This window comes from Microcaecilia unicolor, chromosome 1 (genome assembly GCF_901765095.1).
Source record: "Microcaecilia unicolor chromosome 1, aMicUni1.1, whole genome shotgun sequence".
NCBI lineage: Eukaryota > Metazoa > Chordata > Amphibia > Gymnophiona > Siphonopidae > Microcaecilia > Microcaecilia unicolor.
In genome coordinates this window covers 6,961,756-6,987,327 of record NC_044031.1, presented here as the reverse complement: position 1 = coordinate 6,987,327, position 25,572 = coordinate 6,961,756, and the positions used below count along the sequence as shown (strand labels likewise).

The window sequence follows — 25,572 nt, the reverse complement described above, 5'->3', positions numbered from 1 at the left end:
TCTCTTCTCCTTTGACTTCAGTGGCTCTTTGTGATTTGTTTGGTGTAATACCAACAGATCTTTGCGACTAAAGCTTTTCCCACATTCGGTACACGGAAAAGGTTTTTCACCAGTGTGAGTTCGCAGGTGTTTTGTCAGGCAATCCCGGCGTGTGAAGCTCTTCTTGCATTCGCTGCAGGGAAACGGTCTTTCATTTTCGTGGCTTCTCTGATGTGTCCGTAGGGATTTCGCATGTGTGAAATCTTTCCCACATTCTGAGCATGAAAAGATTCTCTCTCCCGTGTGGCTCCTCTGGTGCGATATTAGACTACTCCTTCGTGTGAAGCTTTTATTGCATTCACTACACGGAAAGGGTTTTTCTTTCAGGTGAATTTCCTGGTGTTGTCTTAGTGTAGCTTTTGAGCTTAAACATTTTCCACATTCAGTGCAAGGAAATGTTCTTTCACATATGTGGCTATTCTGATGTAATCTTAGGCTACATTTCCACCAGAAACATTTCCCACATTCAGCACATTTAAAGGGGTTTTCTCCCGTTTGGCTTCTATGATGACTCTCTAGTTGTTCTTTCAAAACAAAACATTTCCCACATTCAGTGCATTGAAACGTTTTCTCACACTCAGTACATGGACAGCGTCTCTCTTGTGTGTGTGTTTTCAGGTGCTGTATTAGGTGACCCTTACGATTGAAACATTTGTCACACTCAGTACATGGAAATCGTCTCTCTTTTGTGTGTGTTTTCAGGTGTTGTGATAAGTGTTCCTCGTGTGTAAAAGATTTCTCACATTCTTCTCGCTTCTCCTCTCTCTCCTTTTCTTGTGTGATCTCGTCACCTAGTGGAGGTTGAGAAAGGCATTAATCATGGAGGTTGAGAAAGGCATTAATCATATATTCCTGACTGTAAAAATATTTCTGCATTTCTGATCCTGGGTTGTGAGCCCTTGGGCCACTGCTGAGGAGCGGCAGCGGCAGGCAAAACCACCCTACACCAGAGACAGGGCAAAATTCTGACAAACAGTTAGGCTTCACCTGCATATAGCCACCTTTCACCAGGAGTTGAGCCCCTGGCTGCTGGTGGCCGGCAGGACTTACTGGACAGGGCAGGAACAGAATACCCACTAGGCTGAACAGGAGCTGAGGGTCAGACGGGAAAGGGATGAACATGGGCCGCAAGGCAGGAAACTGGGCAAGGACACACAGACAGACAAAACTACACAAATCAGGAGAAGGGCCACTGCTGAGGTAGGGTGGTTTTGCCTGCTGCTGCCGCTCCTCAGCAGTTACCCAAGGGCTCACAACCCAGTTTTCTGCTTTGAAAACGTGACAAGGACTCCTGCTCAGCCTAGGACTCGCGTGTGGATGGGGTGGAGTTGAACAATCTCCTGTGTGAACCTTGAACCCAGCACCCAAGGGTCCATGGCCAGATCTTCAGCATTCAGCCCCCATTCCGCTCTGTGGGTTCATTATATACTGTTAATTGATAAATACAATATACAGCCCGCAGTGGCCCCTCCTTACATTTCTAGTCATTTGTTCTTCCACTTGCGCTTTCGAAAGAAGCCAAGAGAGAGATTCGTCTGGCGAAAGCGCATGCGGAAGAACAAATGGCTAGAAATGTAAGGAGGGGCGACAAAAATTTCTTCAGGTATATTAGTGAAAGGAGGAAGACTAAAAAAGGAATTGTGAGACTGAAAGATGCTGTGAACCGCTATGTAGATAATGATGAAGAAAAAGCAAATTTGCTAAACAGATACGGACCACGATTGACTGGCAAAAGTACATATGAGAATGGAGTGGATATAGCACCGTTCATAGAAGAGTGTATGAACAACTTGGAAAGCTAAAGGTGGACAAAGCCATGGGACCGGACGGGATCCATCCCAGGATACTGAGGGAGCTCAGAGAGGTTCTGGTGGGTCCTCTTAAAGATTTGTTTAATAAATCCTTGGAGACGGGAGAGGTTCTGTGGGATTGGAGAAGAGCAAAAGTGGTGGCAGGGAAGAAGCTGGAAACTACAAGCCGGTAAGTCTCACTTCGGTTATTGGAAAAGTAATGGAAGCGATGCTGAAGGAAAGGATAGTGAATTTCCTGGAAGCCAATAAGTTGAAAGACCCAAGACAACAACATGGTTTTACCAATGGTAAATTGTGCCAAACAAACGAATCTCATTGAATTCTTTGACTGGGTGACCAGAGAATTGAATCAAGGATGTGCTACTTAGATTTCAGAAAAGCTAGAAAAGCTTTCAACACAGTTCCCCACAGGAGGCTCCTGAATAAACTTGACAGGCTGAAGATAGGACCCGACGTGGTGAACTGGATTAGGAACTGGTTGACAGACAGACGCCAGAGGGTGGTAGTTAATGGAATTCACTCGGAAGAGGGAAAGGTGAGTAGTGCAGGGCCTCAGGGATCGGGGCTGGGGCCGATTCTGTTCAATATATTTGTGAGGGCATTGCCGAAGGGTTAGAAGGTAAAGTTTGCCTTTTTGCGGATGATACCAAGATTTGTAGCAGAGTGGACACCCCGGAGGGAGTGGAAAACATGAAAAAAGACCTGCAGATGCTAGAAGAATGGTCTAATGTTTGGCAATTAAAATTCAATACGAAGAAATGCAAAGTGATGCACTTAAGAGTAGAAATCCATGGGAGACATATGTGTTAGGTGGAGAGAGTCTGATATGTACAGACAGGGAGAGGGATCTTGGGGTGATAGTATCTGAGACCGTATCTTGCTAAGGATGTGAAAAGAATTGAAGCGGTGCAAAGAAAAGCTACAAAAATGGTATGGGATTTGCGTTACAAGAAGTATGAGGAGAGACTTGCTGACCTGAACATGTATACCCTGGAGGAAAGGAGAAACGGGGCAGACTCAAGAAAAATGTCAGGAAGTATTTTTTCACGGAGAGAGTGGTGGATGCTTGGAATGCCCTCCTGCGGGAGGTGGTGGAAATGAAAACGGTAACGGAATTCAAACATGCGTGGGATAAGCATAAAGGAATCCTGTTCAGAAGGAATGGATCCTAAGGAGCTTAGCCGAGATTGGGTGGCAGAGTCGGTGGTGGGAGGCGGGGCTAGTGCTGGGCAGACTTCTATGGTCTGTGCCCTGAATATGGCAGATAAAAATCAAGGTCAGGTATACACATAAAGTAGCACATATGAGTTTATCTTGTTAGGCAGACTGGATGGACCGTACAGGTCGTTCTCTGCCGTCATCTACTATGTTACTATGTAAGTACAGTCATGGGCTGGGCTGAACTGACACCAGATATGCAATGTTGTGGCATGTGTTTCTCCAGGCATTCAATATCTGTCCACCAGCGATCACCGCCTGTCTGCCTCTAAAGTAACCGGTTGGATATTAGACCTACATGTGTATACAGAATGATGTGTTTTCATTTTTAGGACGTGTCCTCGCTTTGGAACCATAAGAAATCAGCCCCTCTGTCTTCTAAAAATGCAGATAATGCAATCCTTACCTAGAGACATCAGGATCTCATAATTCTCCTTCATCACCTCCCTGTGAAGCTCCTTCTGCCCTTCATCTAAATACTCCCACTCCTCCTGGGAGAAAGAGACAGTGATGTCTTCAAACGTCACCCGCATCTGAAACACAAACCAGAAGCACACTCAGGGACACAGGCTCAGAATGAATTAGATTCCAGTTGGATTTATTCTCCTAACATATCAACATGGAAGAGGGGAGTCCAGGATCCTTCTCCTGCAGGACTTGTTCCTGTTTGAAAAATGATACCAGCAGAAGGTTACATAACAACAAAAATTATCCTTCAAGATCTGTCTAGCCCAGTACCCTGTTTCCAACAATGGCTAGTGGTTAGTGCAGTGGACTTTGATCCTGGAGAACTGAGTTGGATTCCCACTGCAGCTCCTTGTGACTCTGGGCAAGTCACTTAACCCTCCATTGCCCCTGGTACAAAATAAGTACTGAATATATGTAAACCACTTTGAATGTAGTTGCAAAAAGCTCAGAAAGGCGGTATATCAAGTCCCATTTCCCTTTCCCTAATCCTGGTCAAACGTACCTGGCAGGATCCCAAAAAGTAGAAAGATTCCATATTACTTAACCCAGAGATAAGCAGTGACTTTCCACAGGTCATAGTAACATAGTAGATGACGGCAGAAAAAGACCTGCACGGTCCATCCAGTCTGCCCAACAAGATAAAACTCATATATGCTACTTTTTGTGTATACCTGACCTTGATTTGTACCTGTCCTCTTCAGGGCACAGACCGTAGAAGTCTGCTCAGCACTATCCCCGCCTCCCAACCACCAGCCCCGCCTCCCACCATTGGCTCTGCCACCCAATCTCTGCTAAGCTCCTGAGGATCCATTTCTTCTGAACAGGATTCCTTTATGTTTATCCCACGCGTGTTTGAATTCTGCTACCGTTTTCATTTCCACCACCTCCCGCGGGAGAGCACGACCTTAAAAATGGTTCATGGACTTTACCTCCAGGAATTTGTCCAAACCTTTCTAAAACAGAACAACATAAATCTCAGTAAACCTGGATCTGATGGTATATTATTTATTTATTTGTTACATGTGTATCCCAAATTTTCCCACCTATTTGTAGGCTCAATGTGGCTTACATACTATCAGAGAGGCCTTTGCAGGCTCTGGTGCGAACAAATACAGGGTGATGTTGTGGTAAGATCAAGTTCATGTGGGAATCGGAGAACGGAAGAGTTGTGTTATGTCCATTATGTGCTTTAGTTTGGTTGTGTTGCAGAGATTAGGCATTTAAGTAGGATCGGTAGGGTATGCCTTTTTAAACAGGTTGGTTTTTAGTGATTTCCGGAAGTTTAGGTGGTCGTACGTCGTTTTCAAGGCTTTTCCCCAAGTATGATGGAACCACAAAATAAACTTGCAGAGCTATTATTGGTGATATCTTATCTCAAGCATGTTACCGGAATATTAATGGATAGCCAATGTACTACAAGAGATTACAGAAAGAGGAAGACAGGCTACAATATCTAGAAAAGCTACGAGAAGTCGGTAAAGTAGTCAGGAAAGGAAAGATGCAAATGGAAGAAAAAAATAGCCAAAACGTTAAAATGGGGGGACAAGACCTTTTAGATATGTTAGTGATAGAAGGAAGTGCCAAAGCAGCATTGTGAGACTCGAAGGTGAAGGGGTGAAATATGTAGAAGCTGATAATGTGGAATGAGAAATATTTTTGTTCTGTGTTCACAGCTGAAGGGCCAGGAGCAGGACCCAGAAGAGAAGCATAAAGTGGTGATCAGGGTTGCCAGGTGGAAAATTTTTTTCCCACCCAATCCAGCCTAAAAACAGCCCAAACCCCGCCCCTGACACCCCCGCCCCCGCGTCATCACCCTCGCCCCCGCCGTCATCAACCCTGCCCCCGCCGTCACCGGCCCCGCCTCCCCCGTCATCGGCCCCGCCCAGACCGTCACTAACCCCGCCCAAAATGTCACTAACCCCGCCCCCAGCGGCCGAAAAAACCGCCCGAAAACCGCAGAAAAGAAAAAAAAGAAGCCCAAAAAAACCGCGACCCGCCGCGGGCAAAAATTTCCCGCGGCAGGTCGCGGAAAACCGCCCTATTGGGCGGTAAAACTGCCCACCTGGCAACACTGGTGGTGATAGGGAAGAAGCTGGGACGTGTGCTGCAGGCTCCCCCCTTCATTAGTGCTGGCTGTTGTAAAAAACAGTGAAGGGGAGTAGGGACAGACCCAGTTTCAGGGTTCTTTAAGCTTTGTTTTTGCTTTTGTTTCAGTTGTTCCCGCCCTCATTTCCTGTTTGCAAGGCAGCCTGAAGCTGCGTCCCTGCATGTTCCCCTTCACTGTTTTTAACAACAGCCAGCATTAATGAAGGGGAGAGGCTGCAGCACACCTCCCCCTTCAGATAAACCGGATATCTCTGGCGCCTCAAGTTTCCGGCTTGAGGCTTCTTTGGAACGTTAGCGGTGCCTTTTATATACATAGAAGATGTCACAGCATATATACTCTACTGCTTAAGGCTATGTTAACCCAAGAGGTGATGGTGTTAGAAAGAAAAACTGACTTTGAAATATTTAATGACTTTATTCTGAGCATCAAATTAGAGAGAATCACAAGAAAGTAATTTATGGTACAAAAGTTAAATATGTAGAAAGACAGGAAGACGTTTAAACACCTTTTCTATCTTACTGTATTCTTTGTACTTTTCTGTCACCGAGAATTGCAACTGAGAGAAACAGAACTAGAAGGATTTTCACCCACCCTGATTCTCTCTCTTTCTCTCTCTGGTACGGACTCTGCTCTCAGGCTGCGTAATCAGGTTGCCTTTGGTGTCCCTTATACAGGGGTAATCAGATTAATCACCCCCTGACCTTCTATCGTTTTACCTCCGATTCCACATAACGGACCTTAATGAGAAGTCCCACTCGCTGTTCCCTGTGGCGGGGGCTGGGGTTTACTCAGATACCTTGCCATTTCCGCCATTGGGGTTTTACAAGTCTCGTAAATTATTCAATAACAGTATGGGCTGTTGATCCTACTAGGGTAATCTAATACAGCAAAAAAAAACTGAGAAACAGCCAACCACAATCTCAAAAGGTCATGTGAAAAAGAATGCACAGCAATGACTAACTGGTGGGAAATACCCTCAGAAACCAAGGTCCTGAACACCAGGACACTGGTATCTACATGAGATTTTTTTGTGCCTGTGATCTTGTCTCTTTCATAGGGTCAGTGGCGTTCCTAGCTTGGATTGCACCCGGGGCGGATCGCCAATGCGCCCCCCCCCCCCTGGGTGCAGCGCACCCCCCCCCCTCCGCCTGTGAAATTACACCTCCCCCCCCAGCGAAATGATACCCCCCCAGGGTGCACGCCACTGGGGGGAGTGCTGCGGCGCGCGCAGGTGGGCTCTGACTTCGCTAACTTCCCTCGTTCACTGCAGCTCCCTCTGCCCCGGAACAGGTTACTTCCTGTTCCGGGGCAGAGGGAGCTGCAGCGAACGACGGAAGTTAGCGAAGTTGGAGCCCACAGGCACACGCCGCAGCACCCCCCCCAGCAGCGTGCACCCAGGGCGGACCGCCCCCACCTTGGTACGCCACTGCATAGGGTATACTCTCCCATCTGTTATCAATCAAGACTGTTCACATTGCTGAATATAAAAAATCTTTCCAAGCTACAGCATTGCTTTCTCAGAGCTGGCTTGGTAACCCCACAATCCAACTGTTAATTTTCATCCGTTCAATGGGGGCCCAGATCGTTTCACCCTCATGGCTTCATCAGGAACCACAGTTTAAGCATGGTTACAGGGGTATAAATCAGGCTTGCTTTCCTCTCTGTCCGATTTCATCTTGAAGATTGTGCCTGTGCTCCGGGTGACAGCTGCAGACTGCTCTGTCACAGTCTGTCCGGATTCCTCCCAGCAATGCAGGAAGTACTGTTTGTTTTACAAATTAACAGTTGGATTGTGGGGTTACTAAGCCAGCTCTGAGAAAGCTAAGTTCAATGCTGTAGCTTGGAAAGATTTTTTTATATTCAGCAATGTTTTGAATTATTGGTTCTATTGTGAACAGTCTTGATTGATAACAGATGGGAGAGCAGTGGCGTACCAAGGGGGGGGGCGGTCCGCCCCGGGTGCATGCCGCTTGGGGGGGTGCTGCGCGCCGGTCAGCGTCGTTCGTTTCCATGCTCCCTCTGCTCCGGAACAGGAAGTAACCTGTTCCAGGGAAAAGGGAGCATGGAAACGAACGACGCTGACCAGTGCTCGGCCCCCCCCCAGTGGCGTGCACCCTGGGGGGGGGGGTTCTTTCACCGGGGTGGGGGGTGTCCTTTCGCCTCGCACTGCACGGAGGGGGGGCGGGGCGCATCGGCGATCCGCCCCGGTTGTCAGCGCCCCTAGGAACGCCACTGTGGGAGAGTATACCCTATGAAAGAGACAAGATCACAGGCACACAAAAAATCTCATGTAGATACCAGTGTCCTGGTGTTCAGACCTTGGTTTCTGAGGGTATTTCCCACCAGTTAGTCATTGCTGTGCATTCTTTTTCACGTGACCACATCACACAGTCCCTTTCTGTGAGCAATTCATTTCTCCAGATCATTAGCTTATCTGGGTCACTCTGAGCCAGTAATCCTTATTTTCTGTATTTCCAAACATGCCCTGGGCCAATTTAAACGTTTCAGAAGGAGAAAACTTTCCCTTTAACTTCCACTTCAAAATCTATTAGCCTATGGTTCCCCTTTTATCGCAATGAAGTACCTATAAATCTTCATTCCTAACAGTCACCGTATCTCAAAAAAGATAGAGCAGAATTAGAAAAGGTTCAAAGAAGAGCGACCAAAATGATAAAGGGGATGGAACTCCTCTCGTATGAGGAAAGGCTAAGGAGGTTAGGGCTCGTCAGCTTGGAAAAGAGATGGATGAAGGGAGCTATGACTGACGTCTACAAAATCCAGAGTGCTGTAGAACAAGTAGAAGTAAATCGATTTTTTTACTCGTTCCAAAAGTACAAAGACTAGGGGACATTCGAGAAAGTTACATGGAAATACTTTTAAAACAAATAGGAGGAAATATTTTTTCACTCAATGAATAGTTAACCTCTGGAACTCAGAGGAACAGCGGTTACATATCTGGGTTTAAAAAAGGTTTGGACAAGTTCCTGGAGGAAAAGTCCATAGTCTATTAGAGATGGACATGGGGGGAGTCACTGCTTGCCCTGGGATTTGTAGCATGGAATGTTGCCATGATTTGGGTTTCTGCCAGGTACTTCTGACCTGGATTGGCCATAGCTGGAAGCAGGATACTGGGCTAGATGGACCATTGGTCCGACCCAGTATGGCTATTCTTATGTGTCAAAACTGGCCACTTGCTAGATGGTTTTCTGCTCTGTTCGTCTATTCTTTTGGACCATAAAAAAAAAAAGTCTAAGAGAAAAATGCACAAAATCAAGCCATTGGGATGTAGAAGGAGCCAGTGTTCTCAGTAGACTGGCCACAAAAACATCCCAGCAGGGCAGAGGGGCACCCTAGGGGGCGCTGTAGTGGACTCCTCATAAAAGCTCCCAGGTACACATCTCACCATAAGCACTCTCCTTGCCTTTCCTCAGACTGCCCCACTGATTTTCACGTGGGAATCTCCTCTTTGCTGAAGCCCCGCCCCCAACTGATATCAGAGGGGCTTTCCCCTAGCCGATTGGCTGTCTGCTTGTTTCTCCACTCTCTCCAAGCTGACATCATAGGGTTAAACAGCCAATCGGGGTGGGGGAAAGCTGTTATGATGTCAGCTTCGGGGGGGAGGGGAGAGAGAAACATGCAGACAGCCAATTGGCTGGGGAAAGTCCCTATGATGTCATGATTGAAACAGGTCTAGACAAAAACATCTAACTTTTAGTCCCAGGTATTTTTGCTTTCTTCCATTATGGCAGAAAAAGGTCCAAGTTCTTGGAATGCCCAGATCACACCCCCAACACGGCCTCCTTGTGATCTTACGAACTGTATAGAAAAATGTTTTCTAACACTTTGTGCCACTTTTTCGATGTTTTTCTCTTTTAACAATGAGTTCTATTGTGTATCTGGATTTTCAAAAGGCGTTTGACAAAGTACCTCATGAAAGACTCCAGAGGAAATTGGAGAGTCATGGGATAGGAGGTAGTGTCCTATTGTGGATTAAAAACTGGTTAAAAGATAGAAAACAGAGAGTAGGGTTAAATGGTCAGTATTCTCAATGGAGAAGGGTAGTTAGTGGGGTTCCCCAGGGGTCTGTGCTGGGACCGCTGCTTTTTAACATATTTACAGTGGTGGAAATAAGTATTTGATCCCTTGCTGATTTTGTAAGTTTGCCCACTGACAAAGACATGAGCAGCCCATAATTGAAGGGTAGGTTATTGGTAACAGTGAGAGATAGCACATCACAAATTAAATCCGGAAAATCACATTGTGGAAAGTATATGAATTTATTTGCATTCTGCAGAGGGAAATAAGTATTTGATCCCCCACCAACCAGTAAGAGATCTGGCCCCTACAGACCAGGTAGATGCTCCAAATCAACTCGTTACCTGCATGACAGACAGCTGTCGGCAATGGTCACCTGTATGAAAGACACCTGTCCACAGACTCAGTGAATCAGTCAGACTCTAACCTCTACAAAATGGCCAAGAGCAAGGAGCTGTCTAAGGATGTCAGGGACAAGATCATACACCTGCACAAGGCTGGAATGGGCTACAAAACCATCAGTAAGACGCTGGGCGAGAAGGAGACAACTGTTGGTGCCATAGTAAGAAAATGGAAGAAGTACAAAATGACTGTCAATCGACAAAGATCTGGGGCTCCACGCAAAATCTCACCTCGTGGGGTATCCTTGATCATGAGGAAGGTTAGAAATCAGCCTACAACTACAAGGGGGGAACTTGTCAATGATCTCAAGGCAGCTGGGACCACTGTCACCACTGTAAACCATTGGTAACACATTACGACATAACGGATTGCAATCCTGCAGTGCCCGCAAGGTCCCCCTGCTCCGGAAGGCACATGTGACGGCCCGTCTGAAGTTTGCCAGTGAACACCTGGATGATGCCGAGAGTGATTGGGAGAAGGTGCTGTGGTCAGATGAGACAAAAATTGAGCTCTTTGGCATGAACTCAACTCGCCGTGTTTGGAGGAAGAGAAATGCTGCCTATGACCCAAAGAACACCGTCCCCACTGTCAAGCATGGAGGTGGAAATGTTATGTTTTGGGGGTGTTTCTCTGCTAAGGGCACAGGACTACTTCACCGCATCAATGGGAGAATGGATGGGGCCATGTACCGTACAATTCTGAGTGACAACCTCCTTCCCTCCGCCAGGGCCTTAAAAATGGGTCGTGGCTGGGTCTTCCAGCACGACAATGACCCAAAACATACAGCCAAGGCAACAAAGGAGTGGCTCAGGAAGAAGCACATTAGGGTCATGGAGTGGCCTAGCCAGTCACCAGACCTTAATCCCATTGAAAACTTATGGAGGGAGCTGAAGCTGCGAGTTGCCAAGCGACAGCCCAGAACTCTTAATGATTTAGAGATGATCTGCAAAAAGGAGTGGACCAAAATTCCTCCTGACATGTGTGCAAACCTCATCATCAACTACAGAAGACGTCTGACCGCTGTGCTTGCCAACAAGGGTTTTGCCACCAAGTATTAGGTCTTGTTTGCCAGAGGGATTAAATACTTATTTCCCTCTGCAGAATGCAAATAAATTCATATACTTTCCACAATGTGATTTTCCGGATTTAATTTGTGATGTGCTATCTCTCACTGTTACCAATAACCTACCCTTCAATTATGGGCTGCTCATGTCTTTGTCAGTGGGCAAACTTACAAAATCAGCAAGGGATCAAATACTTATTTCCACCACTGTATAAATGACCTAGAGATGGGAGTAACTAGTGAGGTAAATTTTCTGATGACACAAAGTTATTTGTGATGACACAAAGTTATTCAAAGTCGTTAAATCGCGGGAGGATTGTGAAAAATTACAAGAGGACCTTACGAGACTGGGAGACTGGGCATCTAAATGGAAGATGACGTTCAATGTGAGCAAGTGCAAAGTGATGCATGTGGGAAAGAGGAACCCGAATTATAGCTACTTCATGCAAGGTTCCACATTAGGAGTCACGGACCAAGAAAGGGATCTAGGTGTCATCGTTGATGATACGTTGAAACCTTCTGCTCAGTGTGCTGCTGCGGCTAAGAAAGCAAATAGAATGTTAGGTATTATTAGGAAAGGAATGGAAAACAAAAATGAGGACATTATAATGCCTTTGTATTGCACCATGATGCGACCGCACCTTGAATATTGTGTTCAATTCTGGTCGCCGTATCTCAAAAAAGATATAGTGGAATTAGAAAAGGTACAGATAAGGGCGCCGAAAATGATAAAGGAGATGGGATGACTTCCCTATGAGGAAAGATTAAAGCGTCTAGGGCTCTTCAGCTTGGAGAAAAGGTGGCTGAGGGGAGATATGATAGAGATCTATAAAATAATGAGAGGCAGATGTACAAAAATTACTGAGCCAGAACTGTGTTTTTTTTATGGTATTCAACATGTGATGCACAAACGTGTTCTGCAGGCAGCCAACGGAAATCACATGCAAATGAATGCCAGACAAGCTGATTAGTATTTAGATGTGCATTCCACCAGATGAACAGCTGTTTACGAGTGATGCACGGCTAGGTCTGTCTACCTTTAACAAAGAACATTTATCAGAAGGTCAGGAGCAGCTGTCTTGCAACTCCACACAGCACAGCCGACTCTCATGTTGATATGTTGGGATCAACGGCAGCCCTTGCTGAAGTCTGTCAGCGCCTTCCCAGATTTAAGCTCCCCATAAAATCAGCCCTTTCAACATTATTTAAAAAAACTGGAGCCGTCAGCCGCCCTCCTCCCTCTTTCTCCTGCGGGCTCCTGTGACATCCTGCCCAGAAGGACCACTGCTGTCCATGTACACATGGCTTTCATACATGCAGCTTGTATGTGTGTATGAAAACCGTAGCTTAGCAATAGGCTGTTCTGTACATGCTCAGCTGACCGATTGGCTTCCCTCCTACCGGGCTGCTTGCTGTTTTTTACAAGCAGCTCATTTACATGCAATTTGCTTTATGTATCGCTCGGTATTTCCAGCTTGGTAATTTTCACAGAGGTGGAAATACCAGGTGGTACATTCCGGGGACCTCTGTGCATCTCCCTGTAAGTGGAGTTGTACGGGTAGACGTGAATCACTTGTTTACTCTTTCCAAAAATACTAGGACTAGGGGGCACGCAATGAAGGTTCTAAGTAGTAAATTTTTCTTCACTCAATGTGTAATTAAACTCTGGAATTCGTTGCAAGACAATGTGGTAAAAGCAGTTAGCATAGCGGGGTTTAAAAAAGGTTTGGCTAGTGTCTTAAAAGAAAAGTCTGTAAGTCATTATTAAGATGGACTTGGGGGAAATCCACTGCTTATTTCTAGGATAAGCAGCATAAAATCTGTTTTACTCTTGGGATCTTGTCAGGGACTTGTGACCTGAATTGGCCACTGTTGAAAACAGGATGCTGGGCTTGACGGACCTTCTGTCTGTCCAGTATGGCAGTGCTTATGTTCTTCTAAGAGGGAGAGAGAAAGGAAAATGTAAAGAGATGTCAGGAAGTTGAGTCTGGTAAAGCAGAAGGAGCAGCTGTTGTGTGAGGGGAGGAGAATGAGGAAGAAGAGCCTGAGGGGCTACAGCAGGGAATGGATTGAGCAGTGCCAGGCTCATTTCTTCTTGTGCGTGTGTGGCATTGCCTGGCACTGCATCCCCTGCTGCCCACCTCCTGCCAGTCTCCTACCTGCTCCATCCTCCTGCCCTTGTCCAGCTCCAGTCCAGGCTCCTGTGTGAATGTCTCCTGGACTGCAGGGATGGGTTTCTCTGGATGCCAGTGATCAGCTTCTTTACCAAATGCTGCTGAAACAGGAAGTCTGCATTGAACAAAGGAAGAGAAACTGAGACTGAGAGACCTCCCTCCAGCCCTGTGCAGGGTTTGCAATATGAGACTGGGGCTGGGCTAATGTTGTGTTATTTAATGATTCATTTGCAGGATCAAGGAGGAGTCAGTAAGATCCTGGCAGAGAAATAGAAGAGGCCAGTGAACTGCGCTGCACATTTTCACCCCTGACTGGCTCAGTGTCCCCATAATTAAAAAAAGAAGAAAACGTCAGTTTGTGTAGGACAGAGTGGGTGTGTCACACTGCACTCTGGGAGCTATAGTCCTTCCGAGAAGGGCTTACTGTATGAGAGATCACAGTGCACTCTGGGAGTTGTAGTCCTTTCTAGGAGAGTCCCAGTGCACTCCGAGAGCTGTAGTCATTCCTCAGAGGGATTCCTGTATGACTGTTCAGTGCACTCTGGGAGCTGTAGTCCTTCCTAGAAGGGATTACTGTGTGACAGATCACAGTGCACTCTGGGAGCTGTAGTCCTTCCTTGGAGCAGGGGCGTAGCCAGACATCCAATTTTGGGTGGGCCTGAGTCCAAGGTGGGTGGGCATGGAATTCATGCCCTCCCCCTGTCCTTAGCCCCCCTCTGCTCAGCTCTTCATCCCTCCCTCCACCTTCAAGCCCATAATATTAAATACCTGAGCAGGAGGGGATATACAAACCCCGCCAGATGAAGATTTCCTCCTGCTCTTCCAAACAAGCCAGCAGCACTTTCCTTGAGCTGATGCCACGGCCAGCAGGCTGTGCATGCATGAAAACTAAGCATGTGAAGAGGGGCTGGTGTTGGTTTCAGCTCGAGGCAAGTGCTGCCAGCTGCCGTTTGAAAGAGCACCGGCTGCCTGAGAAGGAGGAAATCTTCAGCTGACGGGGTTTGAGGACCTCTGCAAGCCATAGCAAGAGTGCACAATTTTGGGTGGGCCAGAGTCCAAATAGGGTGGGCCCTGGCCCACCCATGGCTACGCCACTGCCTTGGAGGGATAACTGTGTGACAGATCATAGTGCACTCTGGGAGCTGTAGTCTTTCCTAGGAGGAATTACTGTGTGGGAATGTCACAGTGCACTCTGGGAGCTGTAGTCCTAAGCAAGTATTACTGTGTGTCAAAGTGCATTCTGGGATCTGTAGTCCTTCCTTGGAGGGATTACTATGTAAGACTTCACAGTGCACTCTGGGAGGTGTATTTCTTCCTAGGAGGGATTACTGTGTGGGAGTGTCACAATGCCTGCGAGCTGTAGTCCTTTGTATTTGGGATTACTGTGTGGGAATGTCACAGTGCACTCTGGGAGCTGCTTATATACTAAAATTGACAAGCTAACAATTCATTTACTTCTGCAAGTTATTTTCCACTTTTACTAGGTACTTTCCACAGAGGTCCATACAGTTCTCTTTTTCCCAGGATCTATTTCCCTTATGTTATTCCCCTTTAGGTTGTTAAACCACGTTATCTTGTTTTTGAGGTTTTTATGACTTTTCTTTTCTCTGAAATGCCTGCACCCTTTTAGTACTTCTCTTTTCCAAGAACAAAGGGTGTCTTCAGCATGTCATAAGTTTCTAAGTCGCACAAGCTAGTTAACTGTTTATTCTTTTAGGTCCTGGTCTTTGAGGTCCATGGCTGTGCCCATATTCTACAGGGGGGGGGGGGGGGGTTCTTGTACCATGCCAAATATCCATTTATCCAAGGATGTACTGTACTTTTGGGGATTCTGCTTGTGACCTAATTAGCTACTGTTCGAAATATGATATTTGATCTGACCCAGTAGGGCAACTGTTACATGTGAGTGAGATGAGGGATTCTGCTGTCACCTAGGTTCTGTCCAGCTTATTTGGCTTTTCCAGGAGGAAGAGTATAACATAGATTTTTAAAATGTAGGCAGATAAAGACCATATGGCCCATCCAGTCTGTCCATTCATACCATCTACCCTCCCTATCCTTCCCTAAGAGATCCTATGTACTTGTCCCATGCTATTTTGGATTCAGGTACTGTTTTCATCTCCACCACTTCAACCAGGAGGCCATTCCACGAATTCACCACCCTTTCCAAGAGGAAGATTTTCCTCAGGTTACTTCTGAGTCTATCCCCTTTCACCTTTAACCTGCGGCCCCTCGTTCCAGAGCTTCCTTTCAATTGAAAGAGACTCACCTCCTGTGCATTTATGCCATGTAGATATTTAAGTATCTCTATCATATCTCCCCTCTCCCACCTTTCTTCCAAAGTATACAGAGTATTTGTTTCTCTACTGGAGACGGTGAACGCCTCTACGGTACAATGTAAGCCACATTGAGCCTGCAAATAGGTGGGAAAATGTGGGATACAAATGTAACAAATAAATAAATAAATATTGTGATCTTTAAGTCTGTCCCCATGCATTTTATGACAAAAACCACTGACCATTTTAGTAGCTTCCCTCTGGACTGACTCCATCCTGTTTAGATCTTTCTGAAGGTCTCCAGACTTGTACACAATATTCTAAATGAGGTCTCACCAGAGTCTTATCCAGGGGCATCATCACCTCCTTTTTCCTACCAGCCATTCCAATGAACATACAATTCTATAAAATAGCATATCAGAAGACATTCATTAAAACGAGGTGAAAATAGGTAGGGAATTCCTGAGTGAAGGTGCGTTAATCCCCCTCCCCTAATTCCCCGGGAGGGATCTTAGGCTGCAAGGGCTAAACCTTCGGGGTGCTTCTCCCCGGATAAACTCTCAACAATTTCACAGGAAAACTCATAACGAACGTCACTCCAGTTTTTTTTTTTAGAATTTCAAATGCTTTTATTAAAATCATATTACTGGGAGATTAAAAATAGAACAAGATGCCTCTCTAGCCCAACTAAAGGTAATGATTAGTTTTCCTGTGAGAAGAAGTTGAAAGCAGACAGCTGCAAGACCTTAAGCCTGACTACTGACATAGTTCATACAAACTTTTATACAGTTTCGCTTAGCATCAGCCTGTTTTTGTTTTGTTTTGCTTTACATAGTTTAAGTCTCTTTTTCCTACTCCATTCTGTTTTTTTTCACATGCACAGAGCCCGGCCCGACCCCCCCCCCTCCCCCCGCTTTAGTATTTCCTTACAATTTCTTATCTTACATCTTCCCAGCTGCATCTGGTTCCCATTGTTCATCTTCTCCTCACCTCTGGAGTCAGAAGCGACCTTCCTAGTGGTGACCATAGCAGTCTTCATTTCCTTGTTTCATCCTGTCATACTGCACAATACCCTACAGCCTTTCTTCTGTTCCTTCCTGGTTGCTGTGGCTGTAGAACTGGTCAGCAGATGCAACCTGCAAGTCTCAGCTCTGCAAGATCCTCTTTCAGGGTTGGTTGTATGGGAAGGAGCATGAAAAGCTGGTCAAGAACCTGGGAGAGTCCGGGCTTCAGAGCCTCCCTGAAGACAAGTCTTGCTCAGCAGCTAGATGCATGGAGAGCCAGTCCTATGTGAGAAACTGGGAGGGCAGTTCTACTCAGCGAAGTGCAATACCTAGAACTCAAAAGAGACAGTCCTTTTGAGGGGCTAGGAGGACTATAGGTCCTTCCTCCTGTTCCTCTGCTGCAAACGTCTACAGTGAGGAGCAGTGGGCTCTGTCTATAGGGGTGTGGGTGGGGTGTTCAGTCCATCTAACAGGTCTAGGCAACCGATCCAGTGTGAAACAATTGATGGGTTTTTTAACTGCTCTTGTGACTAAATCGTCTCCCACACTCAGTACATTGGAATGGTTTCTCTCCTGTGCGGCTTCTCAGATGGTAATTTAGTCCTGATTGCTCGTAAAATCTTTTATCACACTCAGTACATTGGAACAGTTTCTCTCCCGTATGGCGCCTCTGGTGGTATTTTAGCTGTGATATTACACAGAACATTTTATCACACTCAGTACACTGAAATCTCTTCTTCTTTGACTTCAGTGGCTCTTTATGATTTGTTTGGTGTAATACTAAGAAATCTTTGCGACTAATCCTTTTCCCACATTCGGTACACGGAAAAGGTTTTTCCCCAGTGTGAGTTCGCAGGTGTTTTATCAGGCAATCCTGGCATGTGAAGCTCTTCTAGTATTCGCTGCAGGGAAATGGTCTTTCATTTTTGTGGCTTCTCTGGTGTCTCCATAGGGATTTCGCATGTTTGAAATCTTTCCCACATTCTGAGCACGAAAAGATTCTTTGGGTTCTCTCTCCGGTGTGGGTTATTTGATGTATTACTAGACAACTCCTTCGTGTGAAGCTTTTATTGCATTCGCTACACGGAAAGGGTTTTTCTTTAAGGTGAATTATCTGGTGCCGTGTTAGTGCATCCTTTGAACTCAAACATTTTCCACATTTACTGCACGGAAATGGTCTCTCACCGGTGTGGATATTCTGATGTAATATTACGCTACTTTTCTTACAGTAACATTTCCCACATTCAGCACATTTAAAGGGTTTTTCTCCCGTGTGGCTTCTATGATGATTCTCTAGTTGTCCTTTGAAAAGAAAACATTTCCCACATTCAGTGCATTGAAATGGTTTCTCACGCTCAGTATATGGACAGCGTCTCTCTTGTGTGTGTGTTTTCTGGTGTTGTATTAGGTGATCCTTACGAATGAAACATTTGTCACACTCAGCACATGAAAAGCGTCTCTCTTTTGTGTGTATTTTCAAGTGTTTTATTAGGTGATCCTTACGATTGAAACATTTGTCACACTCAGTACATGGAAAGCGTCTCTCTTGTGTGTGTGTTTTCAGGTGTTGTGTTAGGTGATCCTTACGATGAAAACATTTGTCACACTCAGTATATGGACAGCGTCTCTCTTGTGTGTGTGTTTTCAGGTGTTGTGTTAGGTGATCCTTACGATGGAAACATTTGTCACACTCAGTACATGGAAAGCGTCTCTCTTGTGTGTGTGTTTTCAGGTGTCGTATTAGACAATCCTTACGATTGAAACATTTGTCACACTCAGGGCATGGAAAGCGTCTCTCTTGTGTGTGTGTTTTCAGGTGTTGTGTTAAGTGATCCTTACGATGGAAGCATTTGTCACACTCTGTATATGGACAGCGTCTCTCTTGTGTGTGTGTTTTCAGGTGCTGTATTAGGTGACCCTTACGATTGAAACATTTGTCACACTCAGTACATGGAAATCGTCTCGTTTTTGTGTGTGGTTTCAGGTCTTGTGATAAGTGTTCCTCGTGTGTAAAAGATTTCTCACGTTCTTCTCGCTTCTCCTCTCTCTCCTTTTCTTGTGTGATCTCGTCACCTAGTGGAGGTTGAGAAAGGCATTAATCATATATTCCTGACTGTAAAAATATTTCTGCATTTCTGATCCTATAATCACTGCTCTGAGATTATCAGACACTATTAAGTTGCTTACGGGAGTTCATATTTCTTCTGGATTTATTTACCCAATACGTAATAGAACATTTGAACAGACAGTGAAGGGTATAGAAAAGATGGAACCTATAGATAGGTAAGAGAGTAAGAGGAGTTGGAAAATAAGGCGACTAATTTAAAGAAAGTTGCACATGAGGTCAGAGAGACGGTTAAATATTATCTCAGCTAGGGTAGCAGTGGATGAACATGTCAGTCAGCTACCGTAACAAATTTAAAATTCTTCTTTTCACACACATCCCACATCCTCTGTTAGCAGCGATTGTTCAGGACTATGGGATAAGCAGTTATTTATATGCTGATGACATCGTATTGGTAGCTAAAACCTCACCGCCATCTCTGGACCTTAACCAAGTGCAAACATGTTTGAATGCAGTCACAGCTTAGCTACAGAGTCATCAGTTGGTTTTTAATGTCACTAAGACTATGGCATGTTGGGTGTCTGGACATTGTGTCCAGCTCACATTAACTCCAATCTCATTGGGAGGATCAGGTGGCTAAGGTATTGCAAAGAGGTTTTTTCTTTGTTTTCTTCTTGGGTACATTGCGATACCTTTATTAAAGAGGGGACCCTTCATACATTGATACATATCTACGATAAAATAAGGGTTCTGAACAAGTGAATAAGGGTTAGGAGTTAAAAGCAGCATCAAAAAGGTGGGCTTTTAGCTTAGATTTGAAGACGGCCAGAGATGGAGCTTGACGTACCGGCTCAGGAAGTCTATTCCAGGCATATAGTGCAGCAAGATAAAAGGAACGGAGTCTGGAGTTAGCAGTGGAGGAAAAGGGTGCAGATAAGAGAGATTTACCAAGGGCTTTTTTTTGAGGAGGTACTTGGGGGTACTGACTACTGGCACCTTTTCCATTGTCTGTTAAAATTGACCCATGGACCCCAAGTTTTAATGATAGAGCTCAGGCTCTACACACCAAGTCTGCCTTGTCATAGATTCTGTGACTGGTTGTAGGAGGCCTGGCTATTGTAGGGTGGGTCCCTCAGTGATCACCCCACCCCTGAAGGGTGGCCTGGCATTTGAGTACCGGCACCTTTTTCGCTAGAAAAAATGCGCTGGATTTACCCAGTGAACAGAGTTCCCAGGGAGGAGTGTAGGGAGAGATGAGAGTGGAGAGGTATTGAGGAGCTGCATCCTGTTCTACCGACCACCCGGCAACTGGAACAAATGTCAATCTCGCTTTATGGACTTCATCTCTAACTCTTGCGTAATCACTACAAACATACTAATACTAGGGGACATAAACCTGCACCTAGAAGACCCAAATTCTACCAACACACGTGAATGTAAAGAATTCTTCAATTCCTGGGATCTCATATGGCCACACATGCATGCTACCCACATCAAAGGACATACACTAGACCTCTTCTCATACAAACTGTCCACTGACCACAACATACAAGTAACAGACACTAAATGGGCAGCAACACCTTGGACCGACCATTACAAACTAAACCTATCGTTAACTTGGCGGAAGAAGGGATCATACAGCACACAAAAACCCACAACATATAGCACAAGAGGCAAAATAGACCCAGCAGAATTCTGGCAAAAGATATACGAGAATGAACGGACAGCACGAGCGGACTCCACACACTACTTAGCTGACTGGGAAGAAAAATGCAGAAGCATACTAGATGATATAGCACCCTTAAGAACAAGAACTACAAAAAGACAAAACTCAATCCCATGGTTCAATTACGAACTAAAAAAGCTCAAAACACAAACCAGAAGACTCGAGAGAGCATGGAGAAAAGTGAAAGATGAACACACACTCAACGCATGGAGACAAACACAGAAAAAATACAAATACACAATAAGACAAAAGATCATACTACAAAACCAAAATAGGATGAGATTACAAAGACACACACAAATCTTTTCAAATCGTGAATAAACTACTTGACACCACACCAGTCACCACAACTAACACAGACACCCCATCAGCAGAAAACCTTGCTAAATTTTTCAATGAAAAAATTATAAAGCTCCTAGCCACATTACCAACCAATACCACCGATCATGAAAATTTCATTGATTGCCTGGACCCAACCTCCAATGAATATCCAGCAGACCGAACCTGGACAAACTTCGCATTACTCACGGATGAAACCATCACCCAAGCGATCAACAGATTCACCAAATCCCACTGCAAACTGGACAAATGCCCTATCACCCTAATAAAATCTGCCCCCCAACGCTTCGTAACAGACCTCACGTTGCACCTAAACTACATGCTACAAAATTGACTCTTCCCTAATGACAAAGGAAACATACTGCTCACACCAATACCCAAGGATTCAAAGAAAAAAACATACGACATAACCAACTACCGCCCAGTAGCATCGATTCCCCTAACTACCAAACTAACAGAAAGCATGGTAACCAAGCAACTCACCGAATACTTAAACAAATTCTCTATACTACACGAATCACAATCAGGATTCCGGACCAACCACAGCACCGAAACAGTACTAATCACCCTCCTAACCAAATTCAAGCAAGCAATAGCAACTGGCAACAACATACTCCTTCTACAATTCGACATGTCGAGCGCGTTCGATATGGTAAACCACAAAATACTACTAAACATACTAGATTACTTCGGAATTGGGGGAAACGTACTTAACTGGTTCAGAGGCTTCCTGACCACTAGAACGTACCAAGTAACAGCCAAGTCGACCATATCCTCACCATGGAAACCAGAATGTGGAGTGCCCCAAGGATCACCGCTCTCACCAACTTTGTTCAACCTAATGATGACACCTCTAGCCAAATCACTATACAACCGAGGCCTAAATCCTTACATCTACGCAGATGATGTTACGATCTACATCCCATTCAAACGTGATCTAACAGAAATCATAGAGGAAATCAACCACAGTTTCCAAATCATGAACTCATGGGCAGACGCATTCAAATTAAAACTCAACGCAGAAAAAACACAATGTCTCATCCTCTCATCACAATACAACACATATAAACCTACCACTATAAACACCCCAGACTTCTCCCTTCCGGTCTCAGACAACCTGAAAATTCTCGGAGTAACAATTGACAGAAATCTCACTCTAGAAAACCATGTGAAAAACACAACAAAGAAAATGTTCCACACAATGTGGAAACTCAAAAGAATAAAACCTTTCTTCCCAAGGGAAGTATTCCGCAGCTTGGTACAATCAACGGTGTTAAGTCACCTAGACTACTGCAACGCAATTTATGCCGGAAGCAAAGAGCAAATCATCAAGAAACTCCAGACTGCCCAAAACATAGCAGCCAGACTCATACTTGGAAAAACAAAATTCGAAAGCGCCAGACCCCTAAGAGAGAAATTACACTGGCTCCCACTCAGGGAACGCATTACATTCAAGATCTGCACTATAGTCCACAAGATCATTCACGGCGAGGCCCCAGCCTACCTGTCAGACCTCTTAGACCTACCACACAGGAATACAAAAAACTCATCATGCACATTCCTGAATCTCCATTACCCCAGCTGCAAAGGACTAAAATATAAATCATCACTTACGTCAAGCTTCTCCTACATATGCACACAACGATGGAATGCGATACCACTGGCCACAAAAACAATGCATAACCTAACCAACTTCCGAAAACTACTAAAAAGCAATTTGTTCTACAAGGCATACCACAATGACCCATCCTAAATCCCAATCAACGACATATATACAAGATCTGCTCTGCCTGTTGTGATTTGATTGTTGTTGTTTCTAACTGGTTTATTGATTTCAGATTTCAAAACTGCTAGCAAGTATTAGAACTTTTTTCCTTTCCTGGAGATAGGTTTTAAACAAACACATTCCACAGGTTTTAAACTTTAAGCCCCCCCCCCACCCTGCCCCTCAACCCACCCACCCCTAGACTGACACTTCCTAAATAAATTTCCTAACTATTCTACTTATTACAAATTAACTCCACCCAAATTACAACTGCCTCTGGTGGCCTATGTATGGCTGAGGAGTAAAGTTAATCTTGCACAGTATTAACCCCATCATAGCATACCTGTTCATTCCCATTCCAACAAACAGGATGACTTTTATTCTCTGTAATAATTGTGGTGTTTCAGTTTCAAGGCCAATTATCTGGAGACTTAAGGCTAGTCCTGTCTGTCATCAGCTTGCTAGTTTAAAACAGGAGCTCAGTAAGGTAAAACAGGAATTAGATGCACTTAAAGCAGCTTCTAAGACTACACAAAACCATGCAGCACAGAATCAAGCCAAATTCACACCACTGCCTCCAAGGATAAAACCACCTAGGAATAGATGGTTCACAGTAGGCTCAGGCAGACTTCGTTATGTGACACAGAGGCATCCGCCCTCACAAGTGTTGCCCCTACAGAATTCTTTTGCCCCATTACAGCACGGTGATGATCCTGAAAATAGACCTGAGGCAGAAGAGAAAGAAATGAAGTTGGAACAAAAGGATATGAAGGTACCCAAAGAGAAAAGACAACCCCAAATCACAAATGCTGAAGCACATACCAGGAAATGTACATGGCAAGCGATGGCCACAAATGCTCGCAGTCTAAGCAATAAAGTTCATGACCTTCAAGCCCTGATGTTGGAGGCAGACTTAGACATGGTTGCAATCACGGAGACGTGGCTAAATGGTTCCCATGAATGGGATGCAAACATACCAGGCTAGTGGAGGAGTGGCCTATTGGTTAGGGTGGTGGACTTTGGTCCTGGGGAACTGAGGAACTGAGTTCGATTCCTGGCACAGGCAGCTCCTTGTGACTCTGTGCAAGTCACTTAACCTTCCATTGCCTGCCGCATTGAGCCTGCCATGAGTGGGAAAGTGCGGGGTACAAATGTAACAAAAATAAATAAAAAAATAATCTGTTTAGGAAGGATAGAGAGAGTCGTAAAGGTGGAGGAGTAGCTCTATAAGTGAGAAATGATATCAGGCGGCCGAAATGACAGGGACCTGGGGAAAGGAAGAAGCAATATGGATCACCTTAAAAAGAGAGGCTAGAACCTCTATACACGTGGGTGTTGTCTACAGACCTCCGAAACATTTGGAGGAATTAGATAAAGACCTGATTGCAGATATTCAAACGTTGGGAAACAAGAGAGAGGTGCTGTTGCTGGGAGATTTCAATCTGCCGGATGTAGATTGGAAGGTTCCGTCTGCGGAATCGGAAAGAAGTAGAGAGATCGTGGATGCTTTACAAAGCGGTTTGCTCAGACAAATGGTGACGGAACCCACGAGGGAGGGAGCGACGCTGGATCTGGTGCTTACAAATGGGGATAGCGTGTCAAATATCCGAGTGGGTGCCCACCTGGGCAGCAGTGACCATCAAACGGTTTGGTTTGATAGTACAGCTAAAGTGGAGAGCGGCCACTCAAAACTCAAAGTCCTGGACTTCAAGCGTGCTGACTTTAGTAAAATGGGGGAATACCTGAGGAAGGAGCTGATGGGCTGGGAGGAAATACAAGAAGTGGAAGGACAGTGGTCCAGGCTGAAAGAAGCTGTAAATAGGGCTACAAACCTTTATGTAAGGAAAGTAAATAAAAGCAAGAGAAAAAGGAAACCGATATGGTTCTCCAAGCAAGTGGCTGAGAAAATAAAGGCTAAAGAGTTTGGCATTCCAGAAATACACAAAAACTCAAGAAAAGGAACACGAGGAGCAATACAGGATGAAACTGAAAGAAGCCAAGAGAGAGATACGTCTGGCGAAAGCGCAAGCGGAAGAACAAATGGCTAGAAATGTAAGGAGGGGTGACAAAAATTTCTTCAGGTATATAAGTGAAAGGAGAATGACTAAAAAGGGAATTGTGAGACTAAAAGATACTGCGAACCGCTATGTGTATAATGATGAAGAAAAAGCAAATTTGCTAAATAGATACTTTTTGTTCTGTTTTCACAGAAGAAAATCCTGGAGAAGGACCGCGATGGACTGCAAAAAGTACAAATGAGATTGAAGTGGATGGAGCACCGTTCACGGAAGAGAGTGTGTATGAACAGCTTGAAAAGCTAAAGGTGGACAAAGCCATGGGACCGGATGGGATCCACCCCAGGATATTGAGGGAGCTCAGAGAGGTTCTGGCGGGTCCTCTTAAAGATTTGTTTAATATATCCTTGCAGACGGGAGAGGTTCCGAGGGATTGGACAACGGCGGAGGTGGTCCCTCTTCACAAGAGTGGTGATAGGGAAGAAGCTGGAAACTACAGGCTGGTAAGCCTCACTTCGATTATTGGAAAAGTAATGGAAGCGATGCTGAAGGAAAGGATAGTGAATTTCCTGGAAGCCAATAAGTTGCAAGATCCGAGACAACATGGTTTTACCAAAGGGAAATCGTGCCAAACGAATCTCATTGAGTTCTTTGATTGGGTGACAGGAGAATTGAATCAGGGACGAGCTATGGACGTAATCTACTTAGATTTCAGCAAAGCTTTTGACACTGTTCCCCACAGGAGGCTCTTAAATAAACTGGATGGGCTGAAGATAGGACCCGAAGTGGTGAACTGGATTAGGAACTGGTTGACGGACAGAAGCCAATATTAAGACCACTGCCTGATTAACCTTAGTAAATAGAGTTAAGACAGACTTTTTGCTGCCTGCCAGTCTGCCTCTAAACTAATTAGACCTAAATGTGTATACAGACTGTTGTGTGATTTCATTTTCAGGAAGTGTCCTCGCTTTGAAACCATAAGAAATCAGCCCCTCTGTCTTCTAAAAATGCAGATAATGCAATCCTTACCTAGAGACATCAGGATCTCATAATTCTCCTTCATCA

The 25,572-nt window shown here is 45.0% G+C and overlaps 1 protein-coding gene and 1 long non-coding RNA gene across 2 annotated transcripts in view; one reads left to right on the top strand and one right to left on the bottom strand.

Moving 5' to 3' along the window:
- The window catches only part of LOC115462649, a 22,501-nt gene extending 6,006 nt beyond the window's left edge, over positions 1-16,495 (top strand). Inside the window, exon 4 of the long non-coding RNA XR_003940912.1 lies at positions 16,429-16,495. This is a non-coding gene — a long non-coding RNA (uncharacterized LOC115462649). The remainder of the gene's footprint in view (positions 1-16,428) is intronic.
- The window catches only part of LOC115462601 (zinc finger protein OZF-like), a 26,474-nt gene extending 902 nt beyond the window's left edge, over positions 1-25,572 (bottom strand). The window contains exons 1-3 of the mRNA XM_030192603.1: positions 25,537-25,572; positions 17,617-18,670; positions 17,212-17,439 (exon numbers count right to left, since the gene is read on the bottom strand). Of these exons, the coding sequence (XP_030048463.1) occupies positions 17,212-17,439; positions 17,617-18,670; positions 25,537-25,570 (1,316 nt within the window). The 5' untranslated portion in view covers positions 25,571-25,572. The remainder of the gene's footprint in view (positions 1-17,211; positions 17,440-17,616; positions 18,671-25,536) is intronic.